This window comes from Ciconia boyciana, chromosome 2 (genome assembly GCF_034638445.1).
Source record: "Ciconia boyciana chromosome 2, ASM3463844v1, whole genome shotgun sequence".
NCBI lineage: Eukaryota > Metazoa > Chordata > Aves > Ciconiiformes > Ciconiidae > Ciconia > Ciconia boyciana.
Window position 1 is genome coordinate 133,421,910 of NC_132935.1, and position 19,910 is coordinate 133,441,819.

General features: G+C 44.3%; 1 protein-coding gene across 2 annotated transcripts in view; it reads left to right on the plus strand.

Annotated features, from left to right (window-relative positions):
- Window positions 1-19,910, plus strand: part of RAPGEF5 (Rap guanine nucleotide exchange factor 5) — a 167,896-nt gene that overhangs the window by 87,409 nt on the left and 60,577 nt on the right. For both annotated transcript variants that reach the window (XM_072854152.1, XM_072854153.1), the window contains 2 exons: window positions 12,676-12,782; window positions 13,134-13,222. In XM_072854152.1, the coding sequence (XP_072710253.1) occupies window positions 12,676-12,782; window positions 13,134-13,222 (196 nt within the window). The remainder of the gene's footprint in view (window positions 1-12,675; window positions 12,783-13,133; window positions 13,223-19,910) is intronic.

Below are 19,910 nucleotides of genomic sequence, written 5' to 3' on the forward strand. Positions count from 1 at the left end.
AGCACTTAGTAACTCAGGCAAATGCTTCTTGAAACATGACTGAACTGAAGAAAGGATCATTAGTTATTTCCCTGGAGTACTTGGATATTGTAACCCTCTCCACAGGGTTCTATTAGGGAGTTAAGACCTGGTCATTTGTTCACACATCTCATTTTATCTTTCCATTACTCAAATGCTCTGTGACAGCTGATGAATTCCAGAGCACGTCTCTTCTTTAGCCATGGCATCTTCTTACCTGTCAAAGTTCAGGTCAAATAGCAAATGACCAACCAGGTGGGAAGGAAGAGCCCAGCAATGACAACGTAAACAGGTTTAAGAAGTCATTACTGGAAGGACTTATGAGATAAGGTGACTTTCTGAGACATAAAAATAATTTCCTGAGTAAGGAGGAAGAAGTTGGTTAGATGAGATCTCAAGGTTATACACAAAAAGAATATAAACCTGTAGAAAGCTATATAACTTGTATAAAGCTATGAAGGTCAGGAAGGAATCGAAGCCAGAAATGGGGGAAGGGAGGTCAGGATCAGAGATACAGGAGAGTTTCGGTATTTCTTGGGTGACATCATAGGTGTTGGCAGTGTCTGAGTAGTCCATACTGTGCTGTCTGATGGTAATGGGATGTGGTGTGAGGAAGAGAATGGGATCAGAAGATACGTGTCAGTGGACATTCGCATCCCCAAGCAGAGCCCTTGCTGGCTGAAGAAACCACTGTGCGTACAGTGTGATATCAGAAGCCGGCAAGTGGCATCACGGTGTGGCTTTCTATCTCTCCCTATAGATAACACCACTGCAGGTTGCTCAGGAGGTCAAGAAGGAGGAGATATTTTGAGGGGGGAGAAACTGAGTGATCCAAGGGAGATTACTTACTCAGGAATCTGGTGTTGATGCTGCTCCTTGTGGTGAATGAAAAGGATGGGGAAGGGAGCCTTGTGTGGGCATGATAGTGGCTGGAGAAGAAGAGCTAGAAAAGGGCAGCAGGGAAGTACAGTCAAAGCCCAGCGACTGATGGATATTTGATGCTGTATGGATGGGACTAGCAGTAGAGCAATATGGTCTGAGGGGGTTGTTCTGGAGAGAGTTGTCTTCATTAAGAGCGGGGAGGAGGGGAGGCCCTCTCAGGGACAGGTTGTATGTTAGCTGCTGATAATATCTGAGCCCGGCAAGACATGCAGCAGCGTGGTTCAGGGCTGATTCAAGGGTAGATCAGATGTCCTTGTTTTGGGGGCGGCAACATCTATCAGAAGGGTGGGGCAGATGGCTGGAGGCGGTAACAGCGCCAGCTGCCCCATTGCGATGTGCTGCTGCACGTCTGGCAGCTCTTCACGCTGTCGGGAAGACTGTTTTTCTACTGCTGTTGTGAACGGTCTTCTGATGCCAAGGTACAAAGTGAGTTTGAGAGGTACACTCTGTCATTTGTGAGGTTTCACAGTCTTGATTGAGGCAAATCCTAGCAAAACATTCAATGGTTAATTTTTTTTTTCAATATTTGTACCTATTCTAATGATAGATCTAGTTAGATTATCCCATGCAAAAATAACATTTGGGATTACTTCTATCAACTTTTTGTAGAAGAAGAGAGTGAAATTGTGCATGCTCCTCCACAAAGGAACCATTCTGTGCGGAGGAGGACACACAAGCGCACGGATGAGTGTTTACTCAAGATGCCTTGCATCTCATTGCAGATACCATGTGATTTACCAGTTCCCATGGTAACGACGCATTTTTCATTCCATAACTTGAATAAATGTTGAGATTGCCCTTGGTATAACTAACTTACCTCCCTCCTAAAGTTGGGCACGATTGTATTATCTAAAGAAAGCAGAGAGGAAACTCCCAACATTCGTACTGCAATAAATTTTTAGACCATGTAGCTAGTTAAGAAGCAGGTACATGATTCCATCTGGAACAAAATAAAAGTAACTTAATATGTGATCATTTAAAGTCATAAAATGGGAGAAATATAAAATGTGACTTCATAATGTGGTGACTGGCATTGTATATTTTTCTGTAATTTTTATTGTTTGTGACATGTTGTTTTTCTTCAATACATTAACATTTAATTAAATTTATCATTTTATAGTATTATTCTTTACATATGCATGCAAGAAACCACTTTGCTTCTTGTCCTTGTTGTAATCTTGCAATAAAATTTCTTTATTTCTTGTGTGCTATAACCTCCACTTTTGCATGAATTATTGCTGACAACAGCTGGCTAGTTGTTAACCCGCTCTTTCCCACCTCCCATATTCTTTTCCTTTTTACTTTTGCTAAATGTGGACAACAAACCTTGTACCAAAGCAAAAAAAAATCGGAGCCTTTAATTTGCTCCTGTGTTAGACATTAGAAAAAAGCATCCTGTATAGAAGCAGACCGATTTTTCTTATTTCTATAGTAGACTATTCGTTGACATCAGTGAGCATTTTATACTGCATAATAAATGCAGAATCAAATCTCCAGCTATTAGGTGAAAGGAGTGAGCTTTATTTTTTCTTCTAACTCCTTTTTCCTTTCTTTTTGGCAGCCTTATTGCATCCTCTACGCATTGCTGTCTACTTAGGATACGTTATCAAGTCTGCGAGTGATTAGTGACTTATCTATTTTTGAATTATTTAGATGCATGAATTAATCAGCAAGAAAAGAACCATTAGAAAGCATTAGTAAAAAGGCAGGTCATTTCAAGCTATTTTGGAGGGAGTTAAAACCATCATCCAAACCCAAGAAAATTATATTCATAGTGCTTCATGCTTTTCTCAGAAGAAATCACCGCATTTTATCTAACTTAGTTGAAAACAACCACCAAAACACAGGATATAAACTCTACTTTGTGATGTCTACTGTTGGGCTAGAAGTTAAATAAATTGGTTTTATTTTAAACATTAGCTTTGGATTTTTTTTTTACTCCCTTACTCAGTGCTTTTTCACACCTGCTGTTAGAAGCCCATGTTAAATGTCAGTGCATTTGAGAGAGTTTGGTTCTGGAGTTCCTGAGAATGAGTTCGAGCCTTATATAGTATTCTCGGTTTTAGAGTTTATCTTAAGCATTTTGCAAGGCCAGAACCAGCTCCTGGCCTTTGCTGAGTATTCTCTCATGAAAAATCAGCTACATGCTTCTGTAAGCATAATGCTTCAACAAAAAGATATATGCCTTACAGTGATAAATGAGCAGCACCTCAGTTTAATAGACAAGTTTTAGTCTTCCAAGTTTGGAATTGTGGCTTATATTGTGGATAGTGTATATATTTATTTATTTATTTATTTTTAATTAGAGTAATTGCATTGTCAGCATTGAGAGGTGCTGTGAACATAAGGAAAGAGACAAAGGTTTCTCTGGCAGATAGTAAGTGGATAAGTCAGTTTTTAAAAATATTTTACTTCACACCAAGTATGAATTGGAGTGAAAGGCAAAGAAAGGGATCAGCAATCTTGTCAGTTTGACTTAGAAGTTGTATGTGTGCAACACATAATTAGAGCAATATAAGGCTGACAGTGTCATATATTTACTGCCATCTCTCTTCCATTCCTTCAGGAGACCTTATTTATCGCTATGTCCATTATAAGGGTTGTAAGGCCTTTGTACACGTGTCCTTACCAAGGTGAATATTATTCTATGTTAATAAATTAAATCAACTAACGTTAGTGAGCTATCTTCTGCGGTTTTCATTCTTGTGTGAAAGCTGTACGGGGGATGCCACAGAAGCCAAGTTCCAGCCCTGCTGGATGTTAATCAAGTTGTTATCTAGTTCCCTCATATCCCAGTAATTTCTTGAATTTCACCCTTCTGATGTTAAGATTATTCTCAAGTATAACTTCTGTATATCTAGTCAATCATCTTCCGTTTTTCTTTTCCTAAGGCATATGGCAATAGTAGTATGTGTTATCCATCCTGGGGTATCTGGGTTAAGCCTGCAGTACTCCTCAAATCCTCGGAAGTCCTCCCCGCTTCCTGGCCAAGACATAAGTCCTGCAGTTTTTATATCACTTCCCTCATGCTTTTCACTGCAGCTAAGGCTTGACCACTGCCACTGACATCACTGGAAGATACTCTCCGGTAGCAGGGGGATCGAACTGTTGCTTCGTCTACATACTCCTATTCTATTCTATTCTATTCTATTCTATTCTATTCTATTCTATTCTATTCTATTCTATTCTATTCTATTCTATTCTATATGCAAAGGAGAGACTTGCATCTGGTGTTTGAATGTTTGTCCTATAGGAAACTTTAGATTCTTGAGGGGAAAAAAGTTTCCATTTTGATTCTGGTGAAAATAATACAATTGCAAAACTCTCTTAGGGCAGAAATACAAATGTAACTTTCCTGCCACTTACCTGGGGCCCTGGACCTCCAGGCCTGATGAGCTCCTGCGTGCAGGGGATGCAGAGTTCCTGCCAGCCTGGGGCGGGCAGTATGCGCAGGCGGTGGGGGGAGGCTGGCCGGCTGCTTTCTGTTCAAACCAACATATTCTGGCACTATTGCAGTTGTAGTGAATCCACATTTTTTCAGTAGAAAAAAAAAGTTGCACTGGAAAATTTCCAACCAGCTCCACACCCCACTACATTGATTGCAAGTCCACTGGAAGAGGTGGTTGGCACCTGCGCCTTTTGTTCTACAGTCACGTTAATTTGCCCTGGTGTGGTGCAGGTTTTTCCACAAATACACATGCTCTAGGCCTGCAATTCTTCCATATCCCAGTATTTTTGAAGTAAGTGCTTCCCTGCCAGCTGTGAGAGAATGATAACAATATTAATACTGTCCTCACGTCTTTTGTCTCTCTCTCCCCGCTCCCTCCTCCTTTCTTTTTCCGCTCTGCTTTTGTATGGTTACAGAGAGAAGGTCTCCTAGGTTGTCCTTGCCAAGGTGGTAGCTCTCTGTCAGGCTGTCAAACTTATCTACTAATAGCTGTGAAGAGCATGTGCTCCAAGAAAGGGAAAACCGAAATGCATAGCCTTCAGTTGTCTTAAAAAGACATTTTTCATTATCCGACAAAGAGTTGTGGAGTGTTAAGGTTATGATATCATTACTTTGGTGGTTGTGACACCAGTAATGGGGTTTTTCATGTTATTTTAGAAAGTGTGCCCTTTTTCCTGTGTTAGACATATTGCTTCCTTTCATAAAAGCCCGATCCATAAAAGTGCTTTCACCTTAAATGATGGTATTTGGAGGTAACTGGGGGCCAGTCAGGGGTACAGACAATTTGGTCTCGATTTAGGGCACTTCTTGCTACTAACCTGCTATGAAATGCCGCGTGAGGCTCCTCTTCTCTCTCTCCTTTTGTCTTTCTTGAACTACACAGATTTTTTCATGTTTTTTAAGTGGCCTGCACAATGAAACCCCAACCTCGCTTGCGGTGGAACCACCGCTTGGGAACATCACGCGACTGAGCTTTTTTTTTTTTTTTTGCCCTAGGACCTAACCGCAGCCTTTCTGCTCACATAAGGACTTGCGTTTAGCAGTGCCCTATTCCCATGAGCGGTTTCTTTCTTCTTAGTAATAGGGAAAGCAGAAATAATCCTACTCTCAGCAGTTTTGAGATTACAGGCAAAAATTGAGTTCCTTGATGTATGACTGTGTAGGGATATTAATCTTTTCCCTGATGCCTGTTGTCTGTCATCTCTGTCTTACCAGCACTGTCCTTTTGACCCCTCTACAAAGGTAACTTGTTATTAACATTGCCTTTGCTGCAGATACTCAGTATGCAGATGACAGCACCAACAGTTTTTCTAAAAGGGCTTATTCTGTGCATTATCGGGTGCGATATTCAAAATCGGTTTCAGCAACAAAGGATTTTGATTTTTTTTTCACCATGTGGCTCGTGCTCATTTTACCACCATTTGCGAAGTTGATAAATTCAGAGGAGGTTGTGTTGAGCTGAATGTCGGCTCTTTATTGTGCATCTCTGAGACAGAGAGCTCAGTGTGAGACCACTGGGAAGTTTGGGTACGATGCCTGGGTGCCCGTTGTTGGGAGAGGTGGTGGTCGAATCATTTGAAGCATTTTATAGTTTTATAGACTGGTCAGAAGTCGCTGAGAGCCAAAACAAAATCACTGTGTAAGCCATTTCAATTTTTCATCAGTGGATTTCTCTTTCTCCCAGTGTACTGTGGATTAGCACATGCTTATGAAAGTAGATTTAACAACTGCAGAGGGAAACAAAAATATTGGAGTACAAAGAAGAACTGGAGAAAAGTTCATGAGAGGAGAAAAATAGTAAAATGTAAGATGAATACGCTATGGGCTGTATTTTATAGTGAAATAAAATAACATAGCCTTATGTGAGAATTTTTTTTGATTCTTAAGAATTGTCATATGAAAAGCTGCTGTTGATGTGCCTGCAGTCCTGTAAGGTAATTTTTCCCTTGAAATTGGGAAAAAGTAGTGATCATGCAACTGACTACAAAATAGGCAGTCCCATTTAAAACGTTTTGTGCTACGGTATTTTAAGTAGAGGTAGAATAGTAGCTATTTTTTATTTTTGTCTTTCTAGAATAAAGAGAGGGTAATCACTGCATAAAAAATACCGGTTTCCTCTCTATACAGCTTGGTTAAGCTGTGCTGGTGACTTTGAAATGCTTTTCTCCTGCTGTAGTTGAAAGTCAGTCAAGCCCATTAATACAGATTTTGGTCTCTCTTGAAATTCTGTGAAATACAGCAACATATTCTGAGATGGATTATCCCCAGAGATCAGAGATATTGTCGTCCATCTCCACTTTAATTGTGCTGTGTTCATTTCCATTTTCTTGTCAAATAAAGAGGAATAGCCTGTAAAGAACAGGGTCATTTTTGTACATCTATTTGTACTTTGGTAACTTTAAATCTAATTCTGCAGTTCCCACAATAACAGATTCCAGGGAAAAACATAGTGAAGTGTAAGCAGGCAATCATCTTTAGTCTTTGATAGATGCTGTCTGAAAGTGTCACTTACAGGAGAAGCTGTTAATAGAATGTTGTTGGGTTTTTTTACTTTCTTTCATGTTTGTAATATAAATATGTTTGTATTTTATAGCTAGGACTTGTCTCATTGTCTACTACTAGCATTGGCAAATGCCTCACATTGTAACACTTCATTTTCAGTTGCTTCTAAGAGTTGTTGCATCTTATCTGCTTATTCTGAAAGGTGTCTGCCTTAGCCTATTTAATCTTTTAATGAAAAATGCAGCCAGCATGGTTCAGAAGCTGCTAAGAGTAAGGTTAGGGGTAAATACTGTTTTGCTATGTTAAAAAAAGTTCTGGCAGTAGTTCTCTGAAAAGCTCTTATGCCCTTATACTTCTGAAGTGGGATCTGAAACCCCTTTGGGGAAAAGTCTTTGGTTTTTTGCCATCTTCATAAATATCCACCCAAATCTGGCCCAAATGCAGTTTGTATATGTTCTGTAAAGAGTTTCTAGAGCTTTGGAGGTTAATATTTGAAGGATCGGTAAGCTCTGATCATGCTTCAGCCTGAGCTGTGAAGAGTTTTCTTTACAGCTGTAGCTCTCAGCTGTTACAGCCAGGGTCTGCTTGTAGGAGGTAATGAGCCTGGACGGAGCTCTGAGCTAAAGCAGCTGTAATTCTATAACTTTTGCTATATCCAAGCTAGTTGTCAGTGGGCAGGTTTGGGGACCTCATTGTCACCCTGTGGAGGCAGGTGCTTCCAGCCTTTGCAGTGGGTACAGCAGGGTCCCAACAGATGAGGACATTTTGTCATTGCTCAGCTTTGACCCAGTCCCAGAGCAAGGCCTCAACATAAGCTGAACAAGGCAGAGCTGTAGGGATAGAGCACGACATAGTTAAAAAAAAAAAAAAAAGAAAACCAAAGTGTTTTAGTCAAAGGAGCTAAATTAAAGAATACCAGTCAGTGTTTCCCAGTTTTCAGACTTGTCCTTTCCATCTTAATCATGTTCTTGTAATTCTTCTTTTTGCATGGATAATACGCACCAGGGATTGATTATAACATCCAAGCAAAAATATGCCTGCCAAGGAAAACAATCAGTCTTCTGAAATGGGAATCTTGTTATTTGGTGGCTTTTGTCCTGTTCCGTCACCTATTTGAGCACCTTCCTTGCACTGCAGTGGAAGCCTGTCTACACTTGTGCATCTGAGCCCCCTTCCAGCCTCTGCTCTTCTATTTCACTCCTCTTACATGGAAATATTCCTCTGTGTGTAGGGAAGCTCCATGGATTCATTGTGGGGGGGGAGCGGTCTCCTCTTCAGAACGTGAACAGCCCCGGGAATCCTTCGTGTATGCCTTTTCCCGTACCTCTCAAGGGCATTCCCTGGCACCAGCATCAAAAGACATAGAAGCAGAAGTGATCAGCGTTATCTGATTGCGTTGAGTCAGTTTTACCAAATTATGCTATGAAAACAAAATGTTCCTACCCTCCATAACTCCTAGAGGAGGGACTTTCTTTGTTATTTAATGTGATTTTGAAGCAGATAGCCTGTGTAAAGTTTGCTTTGTTGCGTGTTGCCCAAAGAAGATTCTCTTTGCCTTTGCACGGTTGTTTGGCAGCAGGAAAATCTGTATGCAGACTGGATTTTCAATGCTCCATTAAGTTTATAGGTGCCTTTATTCAGGTTATCTCTTAATTGCCGTATTACTTCTTTACCCATTGAAACCAACGATGTGGGAGTCTCTCTGGATCTGGAGTTTGCCGGGGTAGCTCTGGGTCTGGTTCCTTTTTTAAAAAAGCAGGTGGAGAGATGTTGAAGGAAAGTTCTGTCATTGGGAAGTGCATGTTTTGCATTGCTAATTAGTGGTGTTCCAGCCTAACAGGCACTTCAGTAATGGGTAAGAAAAAGAAATAAATCTTTGTACAGGTGTCCTGTCCCATGGAGGAATAATGTGAAAATGCAATTTCTTTTCAATGAAGCACACTTCTGAATATACCGTGTCTGTCGCAGAGCGTACTGGTTTTTTTTTTTATTAGAAAGCTGTTAGAAAGTAGAGCACCTTTTTAACGCTATTTCTAGCAGTGGATGTCTCTTGTAGGAAGAGGGGAGGCAGCACATTCTGGGTGTTGGTTCCTCTTTTAATTAATGAAATGGCCAAACTCAGAAGTTCAAGGGACATAGAAGCCCTGACTGATACCAGAGTTATCGGTTGCTTTGGCCAGAGATCGGATTCTTCACTGCCAATTGCAAATAACTCAGAAATCTAATGTCTTCCACAAGGAAGCCAGCACACCATGGCTGTTTTCAACACCACTGTATGTACCTCTGCTTTCTTCTGCCCCAGTGGTAATTCAGAGGGTCATATTCCTACTCATGCAAAGCGTAACCTGCACAAGTTAAGGCCCGCTAAGCAAGGACTTCCAGCTGTTTCATTCCTATAAGCATATAAATATTTATACCACCCCAGGGTTCCTTTCATGCTGAAAATAAAGGTAGCACTTGTCTGCTGTTAAAATATATTACCCAGGAGATAAATGGCTTATCTCAATATTAGGAAGATGGATGCAAGGAGTGGAAAATTAACCATAATATTGGTCAAAAGATCCACGAAGTCCAGAGGGCCTTACTGTTTACCTGAAACTCCTGCTGGGAAGTGATGTAGAGGTTGATGGTGCTGTGTTTAGCTATCAAGAGGTGATTAATTAAAAGCCATAATAAATGTGAAATATAATGGTCGACACACATAGCGCTTCATGGACACTAGCTAAATTTCTTAGTGATGGGTATATCAGTCCCTGCACCAGGGATTGAGTATAACATCCAAGCAGGATGCAAACGGTGCTTTTGAAGAGACGACTGAGAAGGAGAGCCTGCACCAGTGACTTGCTCGAGGCCACATGCGAAGTGAGACAGCGATTAACCTCTACAGCATCTCTGGTGCTCTGCCTCCTCCTATCCCACCTCTGGAAAGCACAAGTCCAAATGTATTCTGACCCAGGCTGCTGGGAGTCATCTCCCACACTCTTGCACTGGAGGGAAGTAAATGTCAAATAGGCAGCGTGGGGGGCTCAAAGCCGAGGTGCCAGTGTAGCGTCACCAGAGTTTGAACTGTGATTCTGCTGTTGATCTGGAGCATGACCCTGCAGTAGCCTCTCTGCCTCAAATCATCTGCCTGGCCATAAAATGAGAGAGATGGTAATGCTGAGTCGCTGTGCTCCTGCGTGGTCAGTGCAGGTTGCTTAAGCAAGGGCTGCGTAAGGGTCTGAAAAAGTGCTGGGAAGCTTCGTTGTCAACTGGTGGTATGATGAGGATGTCTCTTGAGTCAGTCTGCTGACTTTTAGGGACTCAGCTAGGGTGCTGCCGTGCTCTTCAGTACACGCTGCTGTCACTTGGGGGCCCCTTGCATCCTCCTTCTCATCTGCCACTGGATTTAGATGGAGCATGCTGAGAGCAGCCTGGTTTTCTTCCAGCGAGAATTAATTATTTCACGGACCATTCAAGATTCCGATAAATGAAGCGTGCCTTGATGTCATTTTAGAGTAATATCTCTAGTGAAATCAGAACTTGTAAAAATTGAGAGAATACACAGGACTTGTCTTTGTGTTTTGCTTTGTTCAGGTTAATTGTTGTTGCTTGTGGTATGATTAAAGGGTCTGACTGAGCACAAAAATACATCATGCATAAGTGGCATTTTAATGAAATAATAATTCTTCCTTTAAAGTGAAATTGTTTTTAACAGAAGATAGCAAAATAAAGAAATTCTCTATCCATCTCCTTTTTTTGGAAATAATTATTATAGGTAATGAAAATCCAAATTGAACCTGGTTGGCCTTGGTTTTGCACAGTTTTTGTCTTTCCTGATAAGATAGGTTGATTTTTCTCTTCCTTGAAATTGATAAAACAGGCAAGGACAAGAGGAAGAGCCTTACGAAAATCTCACCATTGGGGCACTTTATGCAGTTAATTTGCACACAATTACCCAAAAGGTTTTTTGAAAATGTTTCTGCTTGGTGAGATGCTGAAGCGGGAACATTGTCTTCCAGAACCACCGTTGTTAATGTCCTTTCAGTATGAGAGCGCTCTTGCCCTCCCAGTGCTCCCTGTTGACTTGCTGCCAGCTGCTCATGTATGTAATGTGTATGGGTATGCAACATGTATGGGTATGCTTAAAATCCATTTCGATGTATGTGGAAATAGATGGTTTGTACAAATACAGCACCGTACATCACATGTATGCCCCATATGTGCTGCAGTTTGGAATGTCAGTAAGCATGGGGAAATGAGTGTCGGGGCTCTCTTAGAGGATGCCAGAGAAAAGAGAGAGAAATAGAGAGATTTATTTGTTTGGATAAACCTCCCTGTTGCTGAATTGCTTTAATGCTGCACCTGTTTCTTGTTCTTCCTCTCTTTCTCTTTTGCTTCTTCTTTCATTGCAGCTTTTCAAATATGTAGGCAACAAAAAATCACGGCCGGTGAAATGGAAGGTTACAATTATGCATCAGTATTCCTGTAACGCGGCTGCTCAGTAATGTCCCCTGGGAGTGTTACAATGAATATCTGACATTAATTGGCTCAGTACCTGTATGCCTGACCTTGCAGAAATTTCATAGATCAATTCTACATGTTGTTTACTGATAAAGAAAACTTCTTCAGGGCAGGGGCTGCATCTTTGGACATGCCTGCACCACACTGACAACCAGAAGCAGCAATCAGACTCACTGGGTCTTGGAATAAGAAATAAAATAATAGAAAGAGGGATCATAAAGTGGTTTCTCTCCCTTGTTTTGCCAAGATCTGTTCCTCAGCAATTTTTAGCCCACCTGAAGTCTCTGTCACTGCTGGATACTGGACACTCGATGCACAAATGCTGTTTTTTCTCCTTCGAGTAGTCCATGTATTGCCTTCACACATGCGTTTGACATACTGAACGATAGAACTAAACCAGGTCAGAATTAGAGGAACAGCAACTACTGGATGTACTTGCATTGGAGCAGCGGCCTCTTTTGTGTCGCTCACCCTCCGGTGGCGGAATCTGGCAGGAGGAGCTCGCAGGGGCTGCGAGCAGCCCTTCGGCAGCCGCCGCGGTTCAGCGCGCCCTGCTCAGTCAGCAGCAAAGCCTCATCTCCGCTGCTCGGTCCGCTGGCTTCTGCTGCGCCGTGGATGCGGGCTGCGTGGGCAGAAATGGACGATTGTGCAGCTCCCTTCCGTTTAAGGGAGCCCAGGGGGAGAAAGTCAGTGTCCAAATGGCAGCTTAGCCGAGATTCACGCAAGGGGTGGTCACTGGGCTTAACTTTCTGTGCGGGTGCCTGTTTCCCAAGTTAAAAAGTTGTTGAGAAGGAGGGAGATCCGTACACAGAGTACTTTAAGAGACGCTCAGAGACATACACTGCATGCCTGTCCCACTGCTTTTATTGCCTTTGTTGAAGTACAGGAGAGAAGCTTTACAGAAGGTGTATTCTGCTTGTGTATTTATTATTGGGGCGCTCGGGAGCGCTGGCCGCTTCCTGACTATTGTTACCTGTCCCCTGCTTTATTTGACCGGCTGGAAATTCAACAAGCCGTCACCTCGGGGCCACGGAAAGCCGCATGCCCGCCCCGCTCCTGCGGATTAAAATCCAACACACGCTGCCGAGCGCCGCTCACAAAGGGGAGCCGGTTCCTCCTCCCTGCCCCTCTCGATCCAGACCTCCGGCAGCGAGAGCTGGCCGGGCAGAGCCGGCGGCGGGGCAGCAGCCCCCGGCCGGCGGCCGGCCCTGACGGCTCTCTCCCCTCTCTCTCCCCTCTCTCGCTCTCTCCCCCGCGCACAGAAGGCGGACGATGGAGGCGGCGGCGAGCGGGCGCGGGAGGAGGCCGGCGCAGCGCTGGTGCTGCGGAAGGTGTGGTCACGCAGCCCGGCCCCCGAGCGGCGCGGGAGGTAAGGCTTCCGCGGCTCCGGGAGCGCGGGGCTGGGCCGGCCGGGCCGGGCTCGGCGGCGGCGGCGGCGGCGGCGGCAGCGGGCGGGGCGGCGGCGGCCCGCGGCCCCCGGCAGGGCGATGGCCCCCGGGGGGAGCACCTAGGGGGGCGGCGCGGGGGAGCGGGGCGCCATGGGGAGCGGCAGGGTGCGGGTGCCCGAGGCGCTGGCGGGCCGCGGCGGGGAGCGGCCGCTGCCCACCTTCGACGTGCCTTACTTCAAGTACATCGACGAGGAGGACGAGGAGGACGAGTGGAGCAGCCGCTCGCAGTCCTCCACCGAGGATGACTCCGGGGACTCTCTGCTTTCCGACAGATACGTGGTGGTGTCGGGGACTCCGGAGAAGATTTTGGAGCATCTCCTCAGCGACCTGCACCTGGAAGCCGCCCAGGACAAAGAGACAGGTAAGGAGCGAGCCCGGCGGGGAGGCGGCGGCGGCCGGGGAAGCGCCTGTCCCCGGCCCTGGGCGGGAACGGGGGAGAGGTGCCGGTGCCGGTGCCGGTGCCGGTGCCGGCAGAGCGGGGCGGCGCGGGGGTCGCTCCCGGGCATCCCCGGCCGAAAGCCGGCTGCCAGCCTGACGTTCATCCCGGGGCAATGTGGGGAGGCAACGGTGAGCGTGCGGCTGTCGGGGGTGGCAAAGCGGGGCGCCCGGCCTCGGGGCAGGAAGGCCGGCAATCAGCGAAGCCGCTCAGGAGCCGCATGCTTCGCAGCAGCTTCAGCCTTTTTTGTATGCGGCTTTCGGCGCTGCCTGGGCAGCGCAGGCTGCGGCGTGCAGCACCCGTGTCTCCTCAGGCAGAGACTGCCATTCCTCGTAGCCTGCAGCTATTACTGTATTGATCAGAATACTTGCTGTGCACTTCAGCCTCCTGGCTAACTACTTGTTTTGCCACCACCCCGGTACTTTGGCACGTCTTCTGTTTCATATGCGCGGCTTATAAATTTCCTCATAGCCCAGGGCACAGCGTATAGCCTGATGCTGTACTTGTGTGTCTTCAACCAGAGATTGTAATTTGTTCCAGCCTAGAGCAATTATTATATTGATCGGGCTACTTGACATGCAGTTTAATTTTCGGCTGGATCTCTTGGCTATATGGACAGCTTGCTGTCGCCAAGAGCTCCTGGGGTAGTTTATCAGAAGTGCCTGCAACCTGCGATTCGTAGATAGTTTTAATGGAAGCGGCTAGGCTGGTGAGACTTTCGGAGGTCCCGAATACTGAAGAGCTGAGGAAGGCAGCTGGCTGTAAACGGAGCTGTGCATTTCATCCCTCCCGATAGGGTTAAAACGCATACTCCTGCTGCCTGTATATATCTCTCTCTACAAATGAGATTACTGAGAATAAACACACTTTAATCCTTTTAAGTGACTGAAAATATAAATGACATCTGCGATTCCCAGAGGAACGTCAGGATTGGGTTCTCGGAACAAGTCATTAGTTTAATGTGGGACAATAGGCTTATTCCTAGTGCTGATGTGTGAATGCCCCGAAGAAACATATAGAATGTCTGCTGGTGATACTATTACGGTATTATTCCTAGTGCTGCTTTTGTCTGCCTAGACATTAATATTTAGTGCAAAGAGAGACTGTGATTGTTTTCCTTCCACAGATGCCCTGAGACTAGTTCTGGGTGTAATTTACTTGAGCCAGCTCTTAGGCAGTGTAGTGGGGGTCCTTCGTTGGCCCTTTAAGGTCAAATGTTAGATCCAGAATAAGTTTCCCCATTAACGCTTACGTATGCAGATTGAGGGACATTAGCTGCCCGTCTTTATAGTCTGCTGCATCTTTTTTTATAAGCTCACAATCTTGCTGGAAAACAATGAGATTTGCACTAGTGATAGGCATTATATTTTAGTGTTTGTAAATACAAAGCACTCCTTACATAAAGCATTAGATGCTGTATACATCCTCACGTGTACTACCTTTTCTTTCTCTTCTCTTTGCTCTCTCTCCTTCCCATCACCGGGAGGCTGTTCATAAGCCTGGTCTTATTGTTATAGAGGGGGCTGGTAGACTGCCCTCAAAACAAATGCTAAACCACTACTTGCCTGGTTGTTAGCAGATGGTAATGTGTTTAAAGGTTGATTGGCTTCCCCTCACCTCTTTTGCCTTATCCTACCTCCTTTTAGAAAGAAACAATTAGCTCTGCCCTGTAGGCAGGGTTAACTGGATCCTAGGGACAGAACAAAGTAGCTGTGGCTTCAGTTTTTTGCCATCACAAAGAAGTGTGCTAAACCTTGCCCAGCGGCCCTCCACTTCCTCAAAGGTAGTTCATCATATGCTATTTTCTTCTGACTTTATTAATCTGGTAATATTGAACTTCATCAAAATAAAAGACTTCGGGAGTTACGTTTCCCAATGTTTTATGTGGCGGATGCCCCTGTAATGGTTTTTATCAGTCTGCTTTGCAGACTCAGTGGCATTTGGCATGAGGCGGTACGGGATATCGGCTGTACATATGTACATCTTTCTTTGTGCACCTGAAGGCATCCTTCTGCTGTTTGTGGGCTTGGATTTGCTGTTCTTTGTATTTTTTGTAGTTCCGGTCTGGCCCATCTCAGAGGACGGTTGAGTTGCAGAGTCCCGCAGGCTTGTGTTTTAGCAGGCATAGCTTTGCGGAACATAAAAGGACGATGTTGTTGTACCCAGCTGCTGCTCCTGCTGTCGGTTTGCCAGTTCCAGGACGACTTCCTTGGCCTCCTGTTTTCCCTGCAGCCCCCAACCCGGTTTGCTTATTTGTGTCTGTAAAGAACGTGAGAAAGAGCTGTTCTTACATACGCTGGTGCACAGGGGGCTGTTGTCCTGTTTGACCCTTTGCACTGCTTCCCAAGGAGGGATGCTCTGCATGTTTTCATTCCCACCCTTCGTATAACAGATCATAACTGCAATCCTCTGTGGTCATTAAAAAAACCCCACTATTTCCTGGGGCTAGTGTGGTCATGGGGCACTGCTTTTTATAAACACTGACATGGCTGAATGATGCACCATATATTGCTCCCAGCCATCTTCTTTTGTAGCCCAAGTCAGCAGGTACCGCTTGCAGCAGGGACAGTAAAGGGAAGCTTTGGGGCTGGGCTGGAATAAATTTAGCTGAGGTCCAGCCCAGGCCTCAAGGCTCCGTTCAGCTGCTGCTAAACCTGTAGCGAGATACCTTAAGCACTCTGCTGTGGCATCCTCTTCTATAAAAGACAGGTGGGGACACCTTCTCTTACCTGACCTGAAGAAGAGTCCCAGTGTCTGTGATGTGGCTGAACACATTATAGCAACTGAGGACACTGAAGGGGACATTGCAACATGCAGAGCTAGGCTAGTGCAACTAGCTAGACAGAGCTCAGCTCAGATTACTTCTGTAGGTAAGGATGTCTTGAAAGCCTGAGGTCTGCAAGACTCTTTAAGCTTCGGTACTTAATAACAGTTTAATGATTGAGGGTTTTTTGTGATGACTAAGTCAAAGAGTATATGTGAGTTCTTGTGGCATCACCTTAAATTGGGGCTTGCCAGTAACAAAGTCTCGCCAGCCTTCCATCTCAAAGGGAGAAAGTTTTCATCTCGCTGAGTTACTATAACCTGTAATGTACCAATCCCCAAGAAGACTGGTTTTGTTTCCTACCACGAGATGGCTGGAAATTTTAAGTTTCTGTAACGAACAACTTTTCTGAGTCATCCCAAAGGTTGTTGGAATCACTGGGGGATGTCTGCTGAATGCGCACTTTAGAGGGCAGTTGGAAGTTTTAAGAACTGAACAGAGTGAGATACTTCAATTATGTCAATATCCAGGCAGAAAATGCAAGGCATACCTCCTGGGCTAATCCTCGTCAAGGATGGGGATTTGAACAAGTAATCTACAAGAGGCCAAATCTTAGCGTCTCAGGATCTCTAATCCCTTCTCATTGACTACAACATTTCTTTCACAATTGTTGTCGTCTTCTGCAAAAGCTTCTATTTCTTGGTCATTAGCAGCATTTCCTTCTCTGGATATTATCTTGATCTAGTCTTTGGAGTATCTTCTGACTGGTCTCTATTCAAACATACCGTCTTGCCTCGCTGTGATTGCATTCAATGTTTGGCAGCGTCTGGAATGACGCAGTGATCATCGCATCCACTGGTACTTCTCCAGGCCTGCCTGGATCCCTCAGATCATTTCCTTCAGGCCACTGGGCCACCTCTCTCAGGCAGCTTAAGCAGAACATTGCTGAAGCAGAACATAATCTCCCTCATCACATCTGATGACACTAGCTGTCTTTTACCTCCCTATTGTGGGTTTCATTTTAGGGAATGAGTAGGGAGAAGAAGAGATTGATTTGTGAAGGTCTTTGAGAGCAAGAAGCAGTGGGAAATGGAGATCTGGTGAAAGGATGTAAATGAGGAATGGTAAGACCGGAGCAACGTGCTGGTGTCGGTCTTAACTGACGTATCTTTTTACTGGACTGGGTGAAAGGGATTGTGGCAAGGGGGGAGGCATGATACTTTTGTTAGACAGGCTGTCACAGAAGTTAGGATGGCAAATGATGAAAGGCCTGGAGAAGGGCTAACGGGACAGAAAAAGAGGATGAATCCTCATGATGTAGCTAAAACAGATGCAGAAAGGTGTAAGTATGGTCTGGATTTCTTAGGAATAGGAAAAGAAAGGAGTAATGACCTTTGTACCATGCTGTGTCACCTTATCTGGGACTATGTATGACCCTTGGATTAGTGGGAACTCTCCCCTGTCACACAGAAGCAGTTTTGGCATTAGGATCATAACGTAGCATCTAGGATGGGCCTTCAGACCATGTCTGTTTGTCCTAGAAGTCTGTTCTGTTTCTACACTTGCACCAATGGCATTGCTTTGATGTTGGGTAATGGCACCCTCTGAGGAACTGTATGTGACCTTTTAGGAGAATGGTAGTGTCTTGCATGAGCTGATTGTAGTCAGCTGCTAAGTGATGTTGCAAAAAAGGGATACAGCGCTGCCTTTTCTAGGTTTTGTCTTTTGTTTAATAATAAAAAAAAGTCTGATTGCTTTTTGATTTTTTTTGTTTGTTTGTTTCTTAGCTATAAAGGATGCTGTTAGGACTCTTGCTCACTGTGCTTTATTACTGATGAGTAAAAGGAGTTAAATAACGTGCTCCTGTGACTGCCACACAATCAACATGAGTGTATCATCTGATGCATGTGGACTGATGTCAAGGAGAATAACTATTTGCCCAACACTTTGTGATCCTATCTTCCAGCTTTTAGGATGGAAAGAATAAATGCCTGCTAGCCCTTCCTCTTACCAGTCATCATTTTGAGGGATTTTGTAAACGTCTCCCCAAAGTCTTAGGAAAACTTGGTGAACTGAGTGGGCTAAATGCATGTTACTGCCATGCCCATAGGAGAGGAATGAGAGTTTAACAGAATGCATGGAGCAACATCAGTGTAAGAATAGCAGAAAAGCTAAAATAATCATTTAACTCTGTGTTCAGTGTAAGAGAACCTGGGGAGGATCTCGCACAGGACCATTGCTTCATGCAGCATGAGTCTAAGCTGTCTCAAATTGGAGTGTCAGTAGAAGCGGGTTTAGAATAAATCAATAAAATGAATAGTAACAAATCACCGGGATCAGATGTTACTCCCCAAAGACTTCTAAAGGAACTCAGATATGAAATTGCTGAACTCCTAACAGTCGTGTGTAATCTATCATATAAATCGGCTTCAGTGGCAGAGGAAGGTGGAAAATGTGATGCCAATTAAAAGAAATGATTCTATTTGGGGAACATCTAAGCAATAAGGTTGTCATTTTACCAATACATTATTCCAGCATAAACTGGTGCTGTAGTCAAAAGAAGCAGCTCAGCCTTGCCCAGCCACTCATTCCTGCCGCTGCACTGGTCCCTCTGTGTCTCTACAGCCTGTCGTGTGATTCTGTAGTGGACCCGAGCAGGGAGCTGGTCCTGGTTGACACTAACCAAGGAAATACTGAATTATTAGTTTTAAGACGGATCAGTTTCCTGATCCACTTAATCTGTCAGTGGTGCAAAGTTTGCCCCTGACACAGGGAGAGGGTGGCAGGGAGTGGGAGACACGCAGGTGAGGACCGCAGGAGAGAAGGACTGGTGCCTTTAGCAGCTGAACTTGCTTGCAGGAGTTTGATTAGATGCAAAACTGCAGCGTAAATTTATGACTTTGTTCTGGGAAATTGGGTGGCAGTACAGTAAAAGTAGAAAGAAGAAATGCATGCAGCAATATTATACTGAGGGAAGGGAGGAAAAAGGGTTATTTTTCAGAGATAAGTCAGATCTTTTGTATCCTGTAGAGCTGTTAAAGATTTGAAGGAGTATGAGGGTATATATGGTCTGGTCTGCCTATATCTTAATGTTTGTATTTCCAGAATGCTTTTGATAAAGTCCCTTGCCAAAAATCCTTAAAGAAATTTAAAGATCCTTTTGATAAGGAAGAAGATTCTTTTCAGGACTGATGACTTAAAAGAGGGAAAATGAAAGGTAAGAGTAAATTGTCAGTGTTTAAAATGGAAAGAAGTCCCCAGTGAAGACTGAGGTGCTGGTGAGTGTGGGATGAAAACTGAGGTGACAGCATGTGCTGATAATATTAAATGGTTGAGGGACTCATGATAATTGAAGCCATGGTTTCACCTTTGGTGGCCATGCAAGGTTATGTTCTTGTACATCCTATTATACCCACCTCTGACTGCCTGTTTGAGCTGTCGTGTTGTCATACTGACAAACTTTGCTTAGGTGTTTCTGCAAGATGAGTTAGATCAGGAAGCTGATCCAACTCAAAAATAACCTCATGAAAGTAGTGACAATGGGGCAGTGTAGGACTGGGAAAATTAGTTGGGAGTGGGCCCCCTCAAACCAGCCCCGTGGCTGAAGAAAGATGAAAGGAATAAAAATCTGTGTGACTGCGTGATAAAACTGCAGATGAGATCCAAGTTTGAAAAATGCAAAGTAATGCATTTTCTAACATGGAGAAAAGGAAATCCTTATTATACATATTCAGCAGAGGTGCTGAATTGGCTAATATCATGCATAAAATAGGTCTTTGGAGATAGTGTAGATAGTTCTTGGAAGTTTTTCATCAGCATTGATCAAAAAGGCAGACAGTATTTGGGACA